The sequence below is a fragment of the Mesoplodon bidens genome, assembly GCF_964165515.1.
Source record: "Mesoplodon bidens genome assembly, chromosome: 4".
NCBI classification, from domain to species: domain Eukaryota; kingdom Metazoa; phylum Chordata; class Mammalia; order Artiodactyla; family Ziphiidae; genus Mesoplodon; species Mesoplodon bidens.
In genome coordinates, this window is record NC_138160.1 from 1,187,466 (window position 1) to 1,204,317 (window position 16,852).

Below are 16,852 nucleotides of genomic sequence, written 5' to 3' on the forward strand. Positions count from 1 at the left end.
CCTTGTTTTAAAGTGAGTTTTCAGTCGAATCGGTCTGTCCCCCTACACCAGCGTGTGGCCATGAGTGCAGACAGCTGGCCGCTCAGCTGGGACGGGCCCACGGTGCTCGGAGAGAGCATGTCCTATATAAACGCTGTTTATACGTTTGTAGAAGTAAAATGAACGCACACAGGGCTTCCCTGGTGGCGCAGTGGTTGAGAGTCCGCCTGCCGATGCAGGGGACACGGGTTCGTGCCCCGGCCTGGGAGGATCCCACATGCCACGGAGCGGCTGGGCCCGTGAGCCATGGCCGCTAAGCCTGCGCGTCCGGAGCCTGTGCTCTGCAACGGGAGAGGCCACAACAGTGAGAGACCCGTGTACCGCAAAAAAAAAAAAAAAAAAAAAAAAAAACGCACACGCAGGCACACACAGCTCCGCATTTATGCGTAACTCTTCCCCCACTTTACTGCTCTAAAAAAGCAAAATAAAAAACCCCTAAGCCTAAAATTGGGTTCACGCTATGGGGACACTTCACACCCCTGCATGGGGCTGCGCGGGCTGAGGCTTCACACCCCTGCGTGGGGCTGCGCGGGCCGAGGCTTACGTGGAGACGCTGGCTCTTTGTGGGTGCGCCTTGCCTCCATTTCCTCCTCCCCCCTTCTAGGCGCCGTGTTCGTGGCTGCTTTAAAAACCCCTCTGGGCTTCCGAGTAGCTGGCGTCTCTGTGAGCTGCACCCCGCGTGCTTAGGGAGGCGCAGGCGTCCCACATCTCAGAGCTCCGGGGGTCTTGGGAGCAGACGCGGGCCGGGCCTGGTTGGCCCAGAGGCCAGCGGCCGGGTGTGGCCCTGCGTGGACGAGTCCGCGTTCCATTCTGTTGTCGTGAACCCAGCTCCATGTCACCTGCCCCTCGGCACCAAATGTTGGCCCCGACCCCGGTCCCTTCCTCTGTGTGCAGAGCTCCTGCACCCGGTCCCCACATGAGGGGACTTGTAGTCCCAGCAGACCCAGCCAGCCCTGCCACCGCCCACACCGCCCTCAGGCGGAGTTCCCTGGCCGACCGGGAGTGTGGTGAGGCCTCAACTTCAGCCTGAGTCCAGACCCCGCTTTTAAAGACAAAATGTAACTGAAATGCCATCGAACGGACCAGAAGCCGAGTGTGTGTGTCTGCTGCCTATGGATCCGTGGACGAGAGAAGCCCACCCTCCCTGCCGCCAGTGCAGGTCCAGGATGGCTGGAAGGGACAGAGAAGCTGTTTGAGAGCAGCGACGAAAAAGACCACTTACAAGCACACACAGAGCGCCGTGTGGCCGTGGACACATAAATTAAACGTCCACATGTGGAGAACAGCTTGTCTCTCGTGAATGCAGCGGCTTGACCTGGGGCGGGGCCCCGGGACCACATGGGTCAGGGGAGGCAGATGCCCTCCTAGAAGAAAGGCTGTGAGACAGAGGTGGACAGGGTCAGCGGAGCTGTGTCCAGCCTGCTTTGGGGGCAGCTCCTGCCCGCTGGGCCCGGGCGGGGGTGAGGCAGGGAGGAGGCCCCAGCGCCGAGTCCACCAGGGAAGCTTCGTGATGACTGGTCAAGTGCAGAGAGATGCCTTCTGTAACAAAGAGCCTCGTTACTTATTTGTTTTTAAGTGTAGATTTGGCTACTGGACGATCTCGAAACTGGACCAACCTGTGTCTTACTTCCTAAGAAGGCCCTCCCGGAGAGTGTGTTGCCAGAGAAGCCTGGCACGAGTGAGCGAAGGTCTTCGTGACACTAGTGGGCGTGGCCTCTGGGCCTCGGCGGATCAGGGCTGTCGCTTGGCCACCCACCTCCTGGTTCCCCGTCCGCACGCCGGCCTCCCTCTCGCCCCCTTCCCGGGCCCGTGCCCTCGGCCGCTCCGCTCGTGCGTGCGGCCCCTGCTGGACCCCGAGCCCGGGAGTCTCTCTCCTCGTGTCCCTCTGAGCAGAGACACGACGTGGTCACTTATGTCTCTGCACTTGGGGCACCTGGCCCCGTGCCCCAACCCCGCGTGCTGGGCCGGCCTCGCCTGTGCCTGCTGCCCACGGGCCCCGTTCCCGTCTGCTCCTGGGGGACCCACAGCTTGTCCTGGGACCAGGCTCTTCACGGGAGCCCAGCGAGCACGGAGGGTGAGTTAGGGAGCGAGTGGGTGGATGAGTGAGTGGACGCTGCCCAGTCTGAGCCTGGAAGGACGGGGAGGGCGGTGCCCGCCACTAGCCATCGTCTGAGAAGTGGAACCCAGGGCCTCCCACGGGCTCCGTGAGCCACACGCTCCCACCATGCGTACCCCCACGGCGCCTCCGTGAGGGTTGGGGGTGGCTGGGGGTCGCTGCCCTGGGGGGGCCAACCAGGGATGAGCCTGCGCCCCCAGCTGCCTCTCTGCCCTCCAAAGCGCCTGGCGCCGAGTCCGGCGGGGCTGCATCCCCACTGCGACCCCAGGCGGCTCCAGGCTGAGGGTCCATGTGCACCGTGGTGAGGGCCTCAGCCGCTCGGTGCCTCCACAGACTCGGCGAACAGCAGGTGGGAGACACAGCTGGGCGGCCGGGGTTAGAGCCGCTGCTGGCGTCCACGGTGAGGGGGCAGCACAAGGGGGGCACTGGGAGGGAGCAGGGGTCGGACGTTGCCAGGGAAACCGGGGAGGCCCAGCTGCCAACACAGAGGTGGGGAGGCAGCCACCGGGGGCAGCGGCCGGGGAGGCTGAGCATTCACCTCCTCAGAACATTGCTCTTCGCCCTCAACAGAGACCCCGTGCCCACCACGGGCTCCCAGTCTCCACCCCGGCCCGTGACTGCACCGTCAGCCGGTCTGTCTCTGGCTCTGACCACTCTGGACACGTAACGGAACACGACGGTCGTGCGTGGCACCTTTCTCCCAGCAGAACGTTCTCGAGGCTCAGCTGTATTGCAGCAGCACTTCACCCGTCTCAGGACTGAGTTACACACCATCACACGCGTGCACCGTGCCCGTCCACGCGCATCAGCCGACAGGCACGTGGGCTGCTGCACAGCAGGGTGGCTGTGAGCGCCAGGAACCGGCGCTTCCGCGTCTGCTCGGGCATCCGTTCCTCTCGGCTTTTACGTCCAGGAGTGAACTGCTGGGTCTCCTGGCTGAACACGTTTAGGAGCTGCAGCACTGGCCCCACGAGCCGTTTCCCTACGTTCGGGCAACACGCGCCAGTCTTCCTTTCTTTGGTCACGCCTACATCCTTGCAGGCGGGAAGGGCTGTCTTGCCACGAGCCCGTGTCAGAACAAAGGGCCCCTCATCACAGATTCTTTGCCGATTCCACCCTGATAGAAATCGCAGGTGGAGTCATGTCAGCCAACAGCAGGATTTCACTGCTGTGCTGCACACCCAGCCACGGGGGGACACGGGACAGCTCCCTGTTGACAGCAGCTTTGGTTTTTACCTCTTTCAACCAATTCACGTAATGATTCTTTCGCCATCCGAGTGTGCTTTGGCTGATGAGACCTGAAATAAACTCCTTCAAGAAAAGAGAGGGAGGGGAGCATCTCCAAACGCTTAATTTCTGAACGAGTCTCGGGAGATTCTTCAACATACTCAGATTTTATACAACTTTATTCTTCTACTAACAAAATCATACAAAGAACCTAAAAAAGGAAACCATGAAATCAACTTTAAAATGGCTGCAGTTACGGTTACACAGTTGACAGCATGGAAAGGATGCCCCGTGTAGACAGACACAGCAGGAGGCAGGTGGAGGGCACGGGTACCTCCGTTCCACGTGAGCTGAGGTCATGTGACTTAAGAGAGGGACTGGCGGGCCCCTCGCCAGATGTGCGAGGGGTCTGGAAGCCACTGAGGTGGGTTTCACTGCCTAACTCAGCACTGAACCAAGACCCCCCCATTCCCCAGCCCAGCTGTGGCATTTGGCACATGCTGTGGCCGCCGAACGCTACCCAGCCACCCCTCAGAAGCGTCTGGAAGCACGTGCTTAGCCCCTGCCTGACCTGAAATCCATGCACCAGGCCGATTCCTTCGGGAGCCCACGGAAGCCAGAGAAGGCCAACGGCTGGTCTGTTTGGAGCCCCTTTCACAGAAGCTATCTCCTTATGGTCAACTTTTATCACTCAAACTCCCCCAGGTGTTTAAATAAATAAATAAGCCATCGGGAAAGTGAGGCACACATTACTGCGACAACATACAACGGACGTGATCAGCGTGTAAAGTGCAAACAGTCCAGGATCATTGGAAGGTATCGTGTCAGTGCCCTCGATGTTGCTGGGACCACCCGTCAGTGCTCTCAATGTGGCTGGGACCACCTGTCAGCGCCCTAAACACAGCTGGGACCACCGTCGGTGCCAGTGGGAGGGGACACACAGGCTCAGCTGACAGCTGGGTGCCGTGGCCGCTGATGCCACAGGCCCTCCCGTAGCTGCAGCCTCGTCCCCTTTCTCCAGCGTGAGGTGTGGAAACTGAGATCACAGGGGCAGACGCACATCAGATGCTAAAGTGTGTGGCGCTCCCAGCCCCGAAGGCTCCCCCGCCGTTGTCTGCAGGTTTCCGGAGCATAAACGCAGGCGGACACCCAGCTGGGAAGAGCCGGCGCCTGAGTCCGGGCCGCCGAAGAGCCTACACGGAGCCCTCAGCAGCCGAGGATCAACCTCAGTCTGTGCGGCTTCTCACAGGAACCCTGGTGGGGGGTGTGAGTGAATGTAACTGCACGACAGCCCAAAGATCCAACCTGGGGAAATCGCTTCTAGAATCCAAGGGGCTTCCCACCTCCTCTGTCACCACGAGACGGCCGGCCATGTCCCAGGTCACGGCCAGCCTCGCCGGGGCGGGGGGGAAGGGGGGCACAAGGGCTTCGCGCCTCCCCTTGGCCGCGAGGAAAACATGAGTCATGTGCCAGCTCTTGGCCTGGACAGGAGAGCCCCCGGTGGTATTCAGGTGCCGGTCAGCAAGCGTTGCGGCGCCATCCGCACAGCCGCCGGGCACATCCCCGGTGCGGCCGAACGTTAGGAGTAGATGGTGACCACCTCCCGGCCGCTGCCCCTAACCAGGAGGACCCTGTTGAGCCCCTCAGTCAGGACCTCGAGGAACTCCATGTCTGGGGGCACTGAGTTAAGGACAAAGCCAATCCCGCCAGGTGCATGGCTGAAAGGGTGCACGGTGCGCCTGTACCACCCAAGAGCCCACGTCCAGTTAGGCCTCGGCTGGAGAAGGAGGTGAGGACGGGACAGGGAAGGCCGGGATCCAGGGCCTTCGGGGAGGACACTTGGGGTGGGAGGGGGTAGGGGAGGAGGGGGCCAGTGTGAGGGAAGAAGGGCACTGACCCTGCCAAGGAGGGGCCTGTCCATCCCCAAGGGGCCTCCCGGTCACCACGAGGCATAGACCCCTGAAGCGTGTGCTCAGCCTGAGGCTTAGAACCCGGGCACCAGGCTGCGTGCCTCCTCCCACCTCGTCCTGCCCCCGGGGGACCGACCTGTGACTGCGAGGCCAGGATGACAGCCTCGTGCCTCGCGGCTGACCCACGAGGGCTCCACCCGCCGGGGGGCTTCAGGGTACCTGGTGCTGGTAAGGGCTTGGGGGTGGAGCCACGGCTCTGCCACATCCTAGAGACGGGCAGGAAAGGACCCGGCCAGGCGGGAGCTCAGAGTCCAGCGCCGATGAGGACCCAGAGCCGGCGCTGCAGCAGGAAGGGTCAGGGTCGGTGATGCGGCGACTCCCCGGCCAGGCGTTCGGTCTGAGCCCACGTGCCCCTCACTTACCACCCTGGTCTAGGGGCCACTGTGATCCTCGGGGAGGCCCCGGGAAGGCCCCCTCCTCAGTCACGTGGCCACACTGCCCCTCGGCCCCGGTGCTCATGCCCGAGGCAATCGGGTGACTCCTGGGGCTCCCCCGCCCGGCTGCCCTGGAGCCCCAGCAGCTCAAACGTGGGAAGGAGAAGCACACTCGCCCGCTGGCTCCCGGCCCCCTGCCGGCCACGTGGGGCCCAGGCAGCCGGCAGGAGCCGCCCGCTCGCAGCCTCTGCGTCTGCCTGCCCACAGCCCTGAGGGCGGCCCGTGGCAAAGCGGCTCCGGTCCGGGCCACCCGGGCTGGCCGCCCCACCTGATGTCGAGGGCCCTGCGGCTCCCGACCCCTGCCCCGGGCGTCTCCACTGAGCAGGAGAGGAGAGGGGTGTTGTCCTGTCGCGGCAGCGGTGCCCCGACGTGGGGGCGGCGCCCGGGAAAGGATACAGTTCTCATCCCCCTGCCGGTTTCTGGGGGGGCCTGGCATGTTGAGCAGGACCAGCTGGGCATCCTGGGACTTGTCAAGGACGACGCCATTGAGCTTCACGGCCGTGTGCATCCTCCGCACGTTGGACTGGTCCCTGTGGGAGGAAGACAGTCTCTCGGCACCTCCAGCCGGGGTCCTGGGTGCCGGGCTCAGGCCCCACCCTGCCCGCTCCACTTCCATCAGGAAGGGCGGGTGGAAACAGATCAGACCCGCCACCCGGAGAACCCCCGGCACGGCGATTGCGTGCGGAGGCCAAGCTGACAGCCGGGTGAACCAGCTTCTGCTCCCCAAGCACTGCCCCTCGGGTGTAGGGGGGCAGCCCCTTCGACGGCACAGCGTGCACCTCTAGGTCACAGAGTGTCTCCCGTTGAGACCCCCGCCCTGCAGCTGAGCCTGCCCTAAACGCCGCCCCTCGCTGCTTCCAACGCAGGCTGGGGTCCAGGGGGCTGCACAGAGGGTGGGCGAGGAAGGGCGCAGCCCTCCACCCGCTCTGGAGGCCCGAGGTCCTGGAACAGAGCTGGAGATGCCGGCTGAGAGCGCGTCCGCCATGAGGCCCACCCCCGGCTCTGTGTCCACCCCGCCAACGGTTGAAGGATGAGAGCCCCCGCCCTCGGTGACCCAGACCCTGTGCCCGTATGCTCACTGCCTGCCCGGTCCCCACACTCCTCGAAGCGGGCAGAGCATCCACTGTGCACCAGTGGTTCTCGAAGGGTCCCGGGCAACCAGGCCTGGCGGTGGCCCCCAAGGGAGGATCCCCGGGGAAGCAAGACTGCGGACACCAGGTGCTCAGGCATCTGCGTGCCTGCCCTCCCCCCACCCCAGGTCCCTCCCCACTGAGCTGGGTTCCAGGAAGCAGGGGGCAGACCCCCTGGCTGGGAAGACCGGCCTCACTGCACCAGCACCTCCGCCAACTCTGGGGCCGCACACAGGATACGCAGCTCAAAGGTCTCCATGCCTCCGACATGCGAGGGGTGGGCAGATGGGCAGACACACAGACAGAGGCCGCCACACAAGGGGTCAGGGACGGGCCCCCAGGACGCGTTCCGGGCCACAACCTTTGATGAACGCAGCCCTTAAGCCAAATAAATCCAATTACAGCCTCCAATTACCAGGAGGGAAACGGAGATGGAGCCCTTGCTTTCCTCTCTCCAATTTTATCTGGCAAAATTACAGGTTGGGTCTCTGTCCACAGCAGTCAGGGGTCTTTCGTTACAAGAACCGTGAATCAGTTACCAGGATGGACCACAATTACCAGTGCGTCTGGGGACAAGGCGATCCCAGGAATGCGTGTGTGACACTGAAGGGCCTCTCAGGGTTAACAGTCTGAAAACACTTATAATCTTAAAATCAGGAGTTTGGGTCTGGACAGGCCCGCAGCTCCGAGATGACAGGCCCCGTGGAGGCGAGAGAGGCGTGGACGTGGGGCGGGGCAGCCCGTGTGTCCAGGAAGTTAACAGAAACCTGCACTGCCTCCACAACCGGCCACGAGGCCACCAAATGGAAGCACGTGGCCGTGTGCTGAGCCTGGAGAAGGGCTTCCCACACGGGGTCCTCTGAGGCTGGGAACTGCGGCTGGGGCGGAGGCCGCCTGGGGCGGAGGAAGGCTCCATGGGGGCAAAGCTGGAAATCCAGACCCTTGGCTCCTGACGGAGACACGGAGGAGGCTGGTGAAACAGAGAGATGCCCACACGCCCGGTGGCCAGCGAACCCGCCACAGGGCGCCCACTGTGGGGACATTTGGGCACGTGCCACCTGTGGGCCGACCTCCAGCCTTCCGGGAGCCCCTCCAGCCCAGCCCGAGGAGAAGCCAGAAGGGAGTGAGGTCCCGGCTGCCGCTCGCACCCTGCTGACCCCTGCCAGGCGCACGCGGGGCACGGGCCCACAGCTCACTGCACCTTTTGGCGGGGGGACACGCACTCCTGTGTCCACGGGTTTGTTTTTGTCTTTTTAATTAGGAGGCTCTACTCATAGGGCACCTCAAGGTCGTGAAAACACGGCAAGAAGCGCAGTACTCGGCCCAGCGTTTCCCAACTCATCTGCACATTTTGCTCCTTCAGTGTGTGACGCACTCGGGTTTCGGGGCTGGAACAGGAAGTGCACCCCAAGTCCTGAGGCTCCACAGAGCACGCTGGCTGGGCTCCCACGGGAGGGAAAGCAGTCCGAAAATCGTGGGGGAACAAGGGGTGGACAGATGCACAGACAGACAGCAACCCTGGGCGGGGCCTGGAGCCCCGGCCCTAAGCCTTCGGGGCCGGCCACGCGGAGGTTCACCCACATCCCTTCCCACGAGACTAAAGGTGGCAGCTTCCTACGGGGCAAAAAGGCACCCGGTGCCGGGCAGACAGGAGGAAACGCCGTCCCGGACGAGCTGAGATGAGGTCCAAACCCCCAGCCTCAAGGGATGTGGGTGAACGATCACTACCAGCTACGGGCACAGCACACACTCTGCTCTGCTGCAGAGCCGCTCGGGACCAACCTCCCTCCAGCCTCAGTCCTCACGTGCTACCCAGAGAAGGGATTTTGGGTGTGGGCCCTGAGCCGCTCCCAACAGAGCGAGCAGACTAAACAAGAAATTACTGAAAGCCACAGTGGGCGAGCGCCACCTGCACACGGACATGCGCACGTGGCCCAGGCACATATACATGGACACGCACACACGGGCCAGATGCATATATAAGGATATGCACACACACCCGGACACATACACATGGCCCAGGCATGTATACACGAACATGCACACACACAGACATGCGCACACGGCCGAGGCACACATACACGGACACGTGTACACACCTGGCTGAGCACACATACTGGGACGTGCATGCACACACAGAACTTGGCACACACATGTACACGGGCACACCCACACATGGGGCTGAACACGTATGCATGGACACATGCACGCACAAGGCCATGCACACACACTGGGGCGTGCGCACACACAGGGCTCTGTGCGCACACACGGGACTGTGCACACACATGTACTCACGGGCACACCCACACATGGGGCCCTGCACACACACAGGGCTGTGCACACACTCGGACATGCACACGTGGTTCACGGGGGCTGTGCGTGCAGCGCATGCCAGGCAACCACGTCTACGAGGTCCCGCGTAAAGGGAGTGACTTACAGGTTTCCCCATTCTCTACATGGAAGAGAAAACAGAGAGCATGTTACTTTAAGAGGAAACACGACACACACCTCGAACAACTACTGGGCTCACCCCCGGCTGCCCTTTCTCAGCTGACTGTGGTCCTCCTCCAGCAGACTGACCCCTCGGGCCCCCTCGGGCCCCCCAGGCCCTGCCGATGACTCAGGGCTCCAGGGCTCTGCCCCGCCACCGAAGACCCGGGAGATACTGTCCTAGTCTCCCACTCGGGACCCCTCCCCAGGTCCGGCCACGCCACCGACCGGCACCTGTGCCAGCCCTGGGGGCCCTCAGCTCAACAGCACAGCCAAGAGCCACGGAGGGGGATGGGCCCTGGCCTGACGGGCAGCCTGGAGGTCACCGCGGGGGTTCAGGCCTGACCTCTAGGTGCTGGGACACCCACCAGGAACACTGACGGTGGCATCGCCGCCAACCCACCACCCGTGTCCCCGCTAACTGGCGCTGGAAGGAGGCTGCGGCCCTGGGCCGGCCCCGCCCTCTCCGAGGCTGGATGTGCCCGCCGCTCCTCACGGAGACAAAGGGGCCCCTCGTGGCTGCGGGCTGCTGCAGGGGGACACTCACGGCTTCAGGCTGAAGAGATCCTTGAACCCGGACACGCTGGAGTCCTTATTCCGGTGCTTCTCGGCCACCAGCTTCTCCTTCGTCCAGGTCATCTGCACCTTGTCCAGCGTGGACGGGGCCTGGGTCCTGGCGGCCATGGCAGAGTGGGAGATGGTGTTCCTGTCGTGGATTAGCTGAGCCTGGAGGGACAGCAGGGCAGTGAGCAGCCTCGCCGCGACGGCAGGAACCCAGCCCAGGAGAGGGCGCGTGCACGGGGGGAGGAGCCGGCGGGCCCCGGGCCCCGGACAGAGCACAGCCGGCGGGGCCTGGGGACGTCTGGACCGGCCCTCCCAGCCCCGCATGGCCAGGCCCCTCCTCGCCAGGCCCCTCCTCCTGGGCTTCCAGGCCAAACCCATCGTTACATTTCTGTCTCCTCCTGTCCCAGCTCTGAGAGCCCCTGAGAAAGGACCTCTTCATATTTGTTGACGGGAGATGTTGACACGCACGTCTCTGCACTGGACACAGCCCCACACACACAGGCTCTGCCTTGACCTCCTCATCCATCCGTTCACTTGCTCGTCCTTCCATCCATCCGTCCGTCCATCCATCCTTCCCCTCACCCATTCACCCACCCTTTCACTCATCAACAGCAGAGGGGCTGTCAGGGACCCCACGTCCTTGGGGTGAGGCCGTCAGCGCCTCACCCCAAGGAAGGAGAGGTGCAGGGGGAAGGAGGTCCCATGTCACACAAGGTGCCCGAGGAGCTGTGTGCAAAGAAGGCACTGACGACAGCTAGAAGGAGCTGGAGGCCTGTGGGGGTGAGGGGTCAGGGCCCCCAGGAAACCGCAGTGGCCTGTGTGGTGAGAGCGAAGGTCACTCAGGCAGGGACAGGGTCAGGCCGTGCAGGGCCGCGGGGACACGTGAGCTGGGGACAAGGCTGGGAGGGCTGTAATGAGTTGGCGGCTGCTGGTTTGAGGATGGAGGGACAGGAGGAGGTGGCCGGTCGGGATGTGATGTAAGAGGGGCGGGGCCGTGCATGAGCAGGACGGCCGGGCAGACGCGGGCCCTGACCCTGGAGGCCCGTGAGGGCACGACCTCGAGCCACGTGGCGAGGGGAGGTGAGGGCAGAAGCCGCGCCACTGGCTGTTCACAGAACCAGGTGTGGGGACAGAAGCTCGAGGAGGCCTCAAGGACCCTGTCCTGACAGTCCCACGGGGCCCAGGACCGGTGGACACACCGCACGCTGCCCAGGGGCCCAGCAGCGCCCCCGCATGGCCCCCACGCACCTCCCGCTCCTGCTCCGTCTTGGACAGCTGCATCTGCTTCAGCATCTGCGACCTCTGCTCCATCACCAGCGTCCGCTCGTAGGTGAAGGCTGAGATGTCGTTCTCGACCTACAGGTTCCGAAGCACGGAAGCAGACGCTAGCACAGGCTGATCACTACTCACCCCCCATCCCCCAGCGAGCGTGCTGTGGGCCTGAGGGCCCCCGGTCCGCCCTCTGTGGCTCACATCCCCGGCCCCGGCGTCCCCACCCCTACGTGTGAGTGTGCAGGTCATGACTGAACGCTCTCCACCTGCCCCAGGACCCACATTCACTGACACACGAGACACCCACGAGGAGGCACCACAACCGTGGGCTCCAAACACAGGCTGGCCCACACACGCCCCACAGGACCGGCCGTAACCCTCCCGCTGGCCCTGGAGGTCAGATTCCCCAGGAGGCGGCCCGTCCCATGGTCACACTCGGTCCAGCCAGGTCCTCCTCCCATGAGCCCACGACCCAGTCCAGCCACGAGAAAAGCATCAGGCAAACCTAAACTGAAGGGCTCACTACAAGTCGCCTAACCCTCCCCGACGCTGTCGAGGTCACGGAAAAGGAAGGAAGGAACCCGAGACGCCGTCACAGCCAGAGGACAGAGAAGATGTCGTGGACGGCCCAAGCAGGCCGGCCCTGGGCTGTAAGGGCCGTGGGGACCCTGCAGATGAGAGCTGCGTCCGCCCGCTGCCCGCGCTCACCATCTCCACCACCTCCACCTCGGCGCTGATCCGGAGGTGGTACAGGAACGTCTGCAAGTCCTTCTTCATCTGGATGCTGTTGTCGTGCACCTGGGCCACCGTGAAGATGCGCATCTGGCACCTCCTCCACACCTGGGGGGCAGGGGGGAGTCATTCCTGCCCGCTGTCCACTCCCTCCCCCGTGTGACCCCTCCCCATGGCCCCGCTCCCCCGTGTGGCCCCCTCCCCCGTGTGACCCCTCCCCATGGCCCCGCTCCCCGTGTGACCCCCCTCCCCCGTGTGACCCCTCCCCATGGCCCCGCTCCCCGTGTGACCCCCCTCCCCCGTGTGACCCCCTCCCCATGGCCCCGCTCCCCGTGTGACCCCCCTCCCCCGTGTGACCCCCTCCCCATGACCCCCCTCCCCCGTGTGACCCCCTCCCCATGGCCCCGCTCCCCCGTGTGGCCCCCCTCCCCGTGTGACCCCCTCCCCGTGTGGCCCCCCTCCCCCGTGACCCCCATGACCCCGCCCCCTACGAGACCCCGCCCCCTACGAGACCCCGCCCCCTACGAGACCCCGCCCGCACCTTGTGCTGCCGCAGCAGGAAAGGCAACAGCATAAGCAGACCCCCGTCGTGCACGATCCACCACACGTCGATGTGCCCGTCGCTGAAGCGCTCCTGGTTTTGTGGAAACAGATCCACGTTCTTGGCCACCAGCAGGGCCTGCTGCGCCGCTGTGGTGTCACGGACAGTGTCTGTGGAGAGGCGGGCAGGTCACGGGGTCACAGGCCCACACAGCAGAACCAAGCAGCCTGGACTTACGAGCAGGATGGGGGCGGGGGAGCCCGGGGTCCCCACGAAGCCCCTCGCGGGGCACGGCCCTTGCCCCCCATCGCTCTGTGGCCCAGCTGGGGTGCCCCCGGGAACCGCCAAATGGGGGCAAGACCAGGGGAAGGGGCTCCCGTCACAAGGCTTCCAAACGGCCCAACCCACCAACAAAGTTCTTCCAGGAGAAGGGACTGTCCTCCCGCTTCCAGGCCTCGGGCCAGGCCATGAGCACCGTGTTGTGCTTCATGCCCCCCAGGCCAGCCGACTGGATCAGGTGGGACATGCCGTCCCGAAGGTTGGACGACACCACCAGCTGGCAGAAGCCCTTGGCCTTCTCGGCGCCCATCAGGGCCCGGACGTTCTGCGGACACAGGTGGGTCGGGGTTGGGGTGAGGGGCGGGCTGGGGCAGCAGGTGCCAGCGCACACCCGCCTACCACAAGGGGCCGGGCGGGCCCCACGCGGACTCACAGCCTCACGCGTGGAGGCCAGAGGCTCAGTGGGCGCCCCTTGGTACCTGGAGTCGAGGCCAGGGCCCGGTGCTCTCGGGCGCCGCCTGCGTGTGCACATGAGCACGAGTACTCGCACGTGTGCGTGCCCACAGGAGAGTGGGGGTGAAGGTCACCACTGCGGGCACACTGGGACCTGTGGGGTCACAGACCACCCCCTGTTGCACATGGACACCCTGGCCCTCACTCCTGGCTTGTGGGAACCTCGGTCAGGAAGCATCAAACCAAATAGCTTGCCCTAGAAGGCGGTGGTGAGGGAGCGAAGTGCCCGGCGGGTGCAGTGCTGCTCCCTCAGCCACATGCCAGGCACCCGACCGGGGCAGCTCCATGTCACAGCACAGCCCGGCACACCGTGGCCACAGCAGGCCTTCTGCTGACGTAGCACCACCTGGGCGGTGGGTCGTCTGCTGGCCATGCCGACTGGCCCTTGGTGGCCTGGCTTGGGGGTGGGGCCTCAAGCCACAGGGAAGCACTGCCGGCCGGACACCAAATGAACTGCCCCGCTGGAGTCCAACCCCCCCGGCCCCTCCAATCTGTGCCTCCCCGACTGGGATGTGTCCCCCGTGCAGGTCCCGCAGTGCACTTTGGAACGCGGACTGCTCATCTCCAAGTCGCACAGGCTGTGGGCAGAGGGATTCTGCCCCAGGATGGACTCCACTCAGAATCTCACCCACACCTGAGTCAGGTGACTTAGAAGACGAGATTTGGGACCTCTGAATTGCTGGTTCTTAGACGAGATTCTGCACTTAGTTGACATTGTAAGGGGCTGAGACTTGGGAGGATGCAGTGATGAGATAAACGTACTTTGCACATCAGGCAGGTGTGCATTTTGGGGGCCAGAGGACAGACCACAGTGGGTTAATTGATGGTGGCCCCCAAAAGATACACCCACCTCCTAATCCTGAGAACCTGTGAATGTGGCCTTATTGGAAAAAAGTCTGTGCTGATGTAATTAAGTTAAGGGTCTTGACGTGAAACCATCCTGGATTATCCAGGTGGCCCCAAATCCAATGTCAGGGACAGGAGAGAAGACAGACACAGAGAAGCCACGTAAAGACAGAGGTGGAGACTGAAGGGACGTGGCCAGGAGCCCAGGGACACCTGGAGCCCCAGGAGCTGGACGAGGCAGGAAGGACCCTCCCCTGGAGCTCAGGAGGGAGCTTGGCCCTGGGGCACCTCGATGTGTGACTTTTGGCCTCAGAGCAGAGACACAGTGAATCTTGGTTGTTCTAAGCCCCTGTTGCTGGTACTTGGGACGGATGCCCCAGGACCTCTTATGAAAGGTTGGAGCCACGTCGACCCTCGACCACCCGGACTTGAGCCACCACGTCGGAGGGCTGCTGGCTCCAGAAGGAAGAGTCCAAACAGGTGCCTGGATGTGACCCAGGGCTGCCTTGGTGCAGCCGCAGTGCAGTTCAGGGATCCCTGGACCCACGCTTCCTGGAGACCAGAGGCCAGGGGCTCGGCCCCATCAGGACACGGTCGCTCAAGGGGCTTAAAGGCCGCATGTTCCAGCTTTGAGACCAACAGCTTCTCAGGTCACTGGTGGAAATGCTGACCTGATGCTACAGCTTCAAGGAGACACAGCGGGGTTCTGTGGTTCTTCTATCCCACTGCTGGAAAGCCCACTCCGCTGCCCGGTGAGGTGTCGGGGCCCCTGCTACCCTGGCCTCACGGGAACTTCGAGGGACAGCCCAGCGGTACATCTGGGGCCTCAGGCACTACCTCCACACCCAGCTCCTGGAGCCCTGGGGACCAGGTCCCTGTGGGACCTCGAAGTCAACGTGTGAGCCCTTCCCTGCCCCGGAGAAGACCAGCCTTGTTCACGCACCCGGGAAGGGGAGGGCAGAGCACAGCCTTTCCCACATCCCGGCCAGCACGTCTCAGCTGCTGAGCCACCTGACGTGAGCCGCTCAGTCCCCCTAACCCAGCAGGAACCTATAGGGCCCTTCCCTCACGAGGCCTCTGCTTCCGCGGGCGGGACACACGCTGAAACAATCGAGGCAGGTCCAAGTGCACTGCCCAGCCTTCGACCTACAAAACCGGGTGGGTGCCCAGTGACCCTCCAGCGGGTGAGATGCTGTGGGCTGCACAGCAAAACTGGCTGCACCCAACTGCAGCATCCCTGGGGTCCTCACCCTCTGAGACCCCGTGAGTGCCTCCACCCAGCCCCTCAGATGCCAGCCCCTCCCCTCGGGAACACACTTGGCTCTGAGCTGCATCCATGCCGGACATCTGGGGCGAAACCCACCTGTGCCTTCCTTTTCCCATGGCAGCAACGGGACACAGCCCTCCCAGGAAGAGACGGCGGAGAGGGGCCTGAGGTCCCCCCGTTCCCGGCCACATGGACCAGCCTTTACGTAAACTACCAGGCAGACCAGAACTGGAACTTGGCTCGAAGCCTCGAGGGCACGGCACCAGGGAGGGAGGCTCTAACTCCAAGAATCCATCCTAAGAGCGATCCCCCGTGGACTGCGACACACCTAAGTGGTGCTTACACCACACTTCCTGACACCAAAGCAATGGGAACCACCTCCATCCCCAGGACAGGAATTTCACGGAATAAAACTCAGAGCACATCCATGAAACAAACACTGTGCAGTTGTCATAAACAAAACAAGCACCCAGCCAATTGGAAAAGCAACAGTTCAAAGCAAAATAAGTGTGTTAAATGGTATTTCTGCAGGATCATCTGTTTAAAAAAAAACAACAGGAGAAAGTCCAAAAGGACACATATCGGGTTATGATGTTCTTGTCTGGAAAGAGGGCTGTGAATCCAGCCGAGTCAGTGCCATTTCGGGCAGGGGCCCGGAGCCACTGAGCCCCCTACTCAGTGCTGGAGCCCCCCTCCCCGCCCCACTGTGCCCCCTGCCCATCCCCAGAGACGCTGGGAGAACAGAAGGACCTGCGAGTGTAAGAGAGGGAAGATGCTCTGTCAGCGCCTGGGCAATGTCACACATGACAGCTGGGACCTTCCCACCCTCGGACACGGGTCTGGAGCTTCTTCACACCGACGCAGGGAGCTGTCGAGAAAGCCACGGCACCAGCACAAGGAGGCTGTCCCACCAGCGACTATGACACACCACGTCTACACCCAGGATCACGGCCACGACCCCGGCATCTATAGCCGGGACCACAGCCACAACCCCAGTGTCTAAACCCAGGATCACGGCCACAACCCTGGCGTCTACACCCATGGCTCACAACCAAAACCCTGGCACCTACACCCATGACCAAAACCCTGGCATCTACACCCAGGTCACAGCCATGACCCCAGCGTCTACAGCCAGGATCACGGCCACAACCCCGGCGTCTACACCTGGGATCGCAGCCACAACCCTGGCATCTACACCTGGGATCGCAGCCACAACCCCGGCATCTACACCTGGGATCGCAGCCACAACCCCGGCGTCTACACCCCCAGCCAACACCAACAACTACCCCGTTAAAGCCCTGGGTCACGACAATGCTGAGAGGACGGCTGGTGCCTCTGGAAAGATGAGGAAGAGGACACACTACGTCCCCTGAACAAGCTGCACCAGAGCCGCGTGCTGCCAGGGCGGGTCCCCGGGGGCCGGCTGTCCAGC

At 63.3% G+C, this 16,852-nt stretch overlaps 1 protein-coding gene across 4 annotated transcripts in view; it reads right to left on the minus strand.

Moving 5' to 3' along the window:
- Nucleotides 1-3,576: 3,576 nt before the first annotated feature.
- Nucleotides 3,577-16,852, minus strand: part of SLC12A7 (solute carrier family 12 member 7) — a 42,714-nt gene continuing 29,438 nt past the window's right edge. For 2 of the 4 annotated variants that reach the window (XM_081231252.1, XM_081231250.1), the window contains exons 18-25: nt 12,924-13,119; nt 12,516-12,685; nt 11,951-12,082; nt 11,219-11,326; nt 9,954-10,132; nt 9,354-9,368; nt 6,183-6,316; nt 3,577-5,053 (exon numbers count right to left, since the gene is read on the minus strand). In XM_081231252.1, coding sequence (XP_081087378.1) covers nt 4,962-5,053; nt 6,183-6,316; nt 9,354-9,368; nt 9,954-10,132; nt 11,219-11,326; nt 11,951-12,082; nt 12,516-12,685; nt 12,924-13,119 — 1,026 coding nt within the window. In that variant the 3' untranslated portion in view covers nt 3,577-4,961. The remainder of the gene's footprint in view (nt 5,054-6,182; nt 6,317-9,353; nt 9,369-9,953; nt 10,133-11,218; nt 11,327-11,950; nt 12,083-12,515; nt 12,686-12,923; nt 13,120-16,852) is intronic. The other 2 variants (XM_081231253.1, XM_081231251.1) reach the window with 1 other exon arrangement.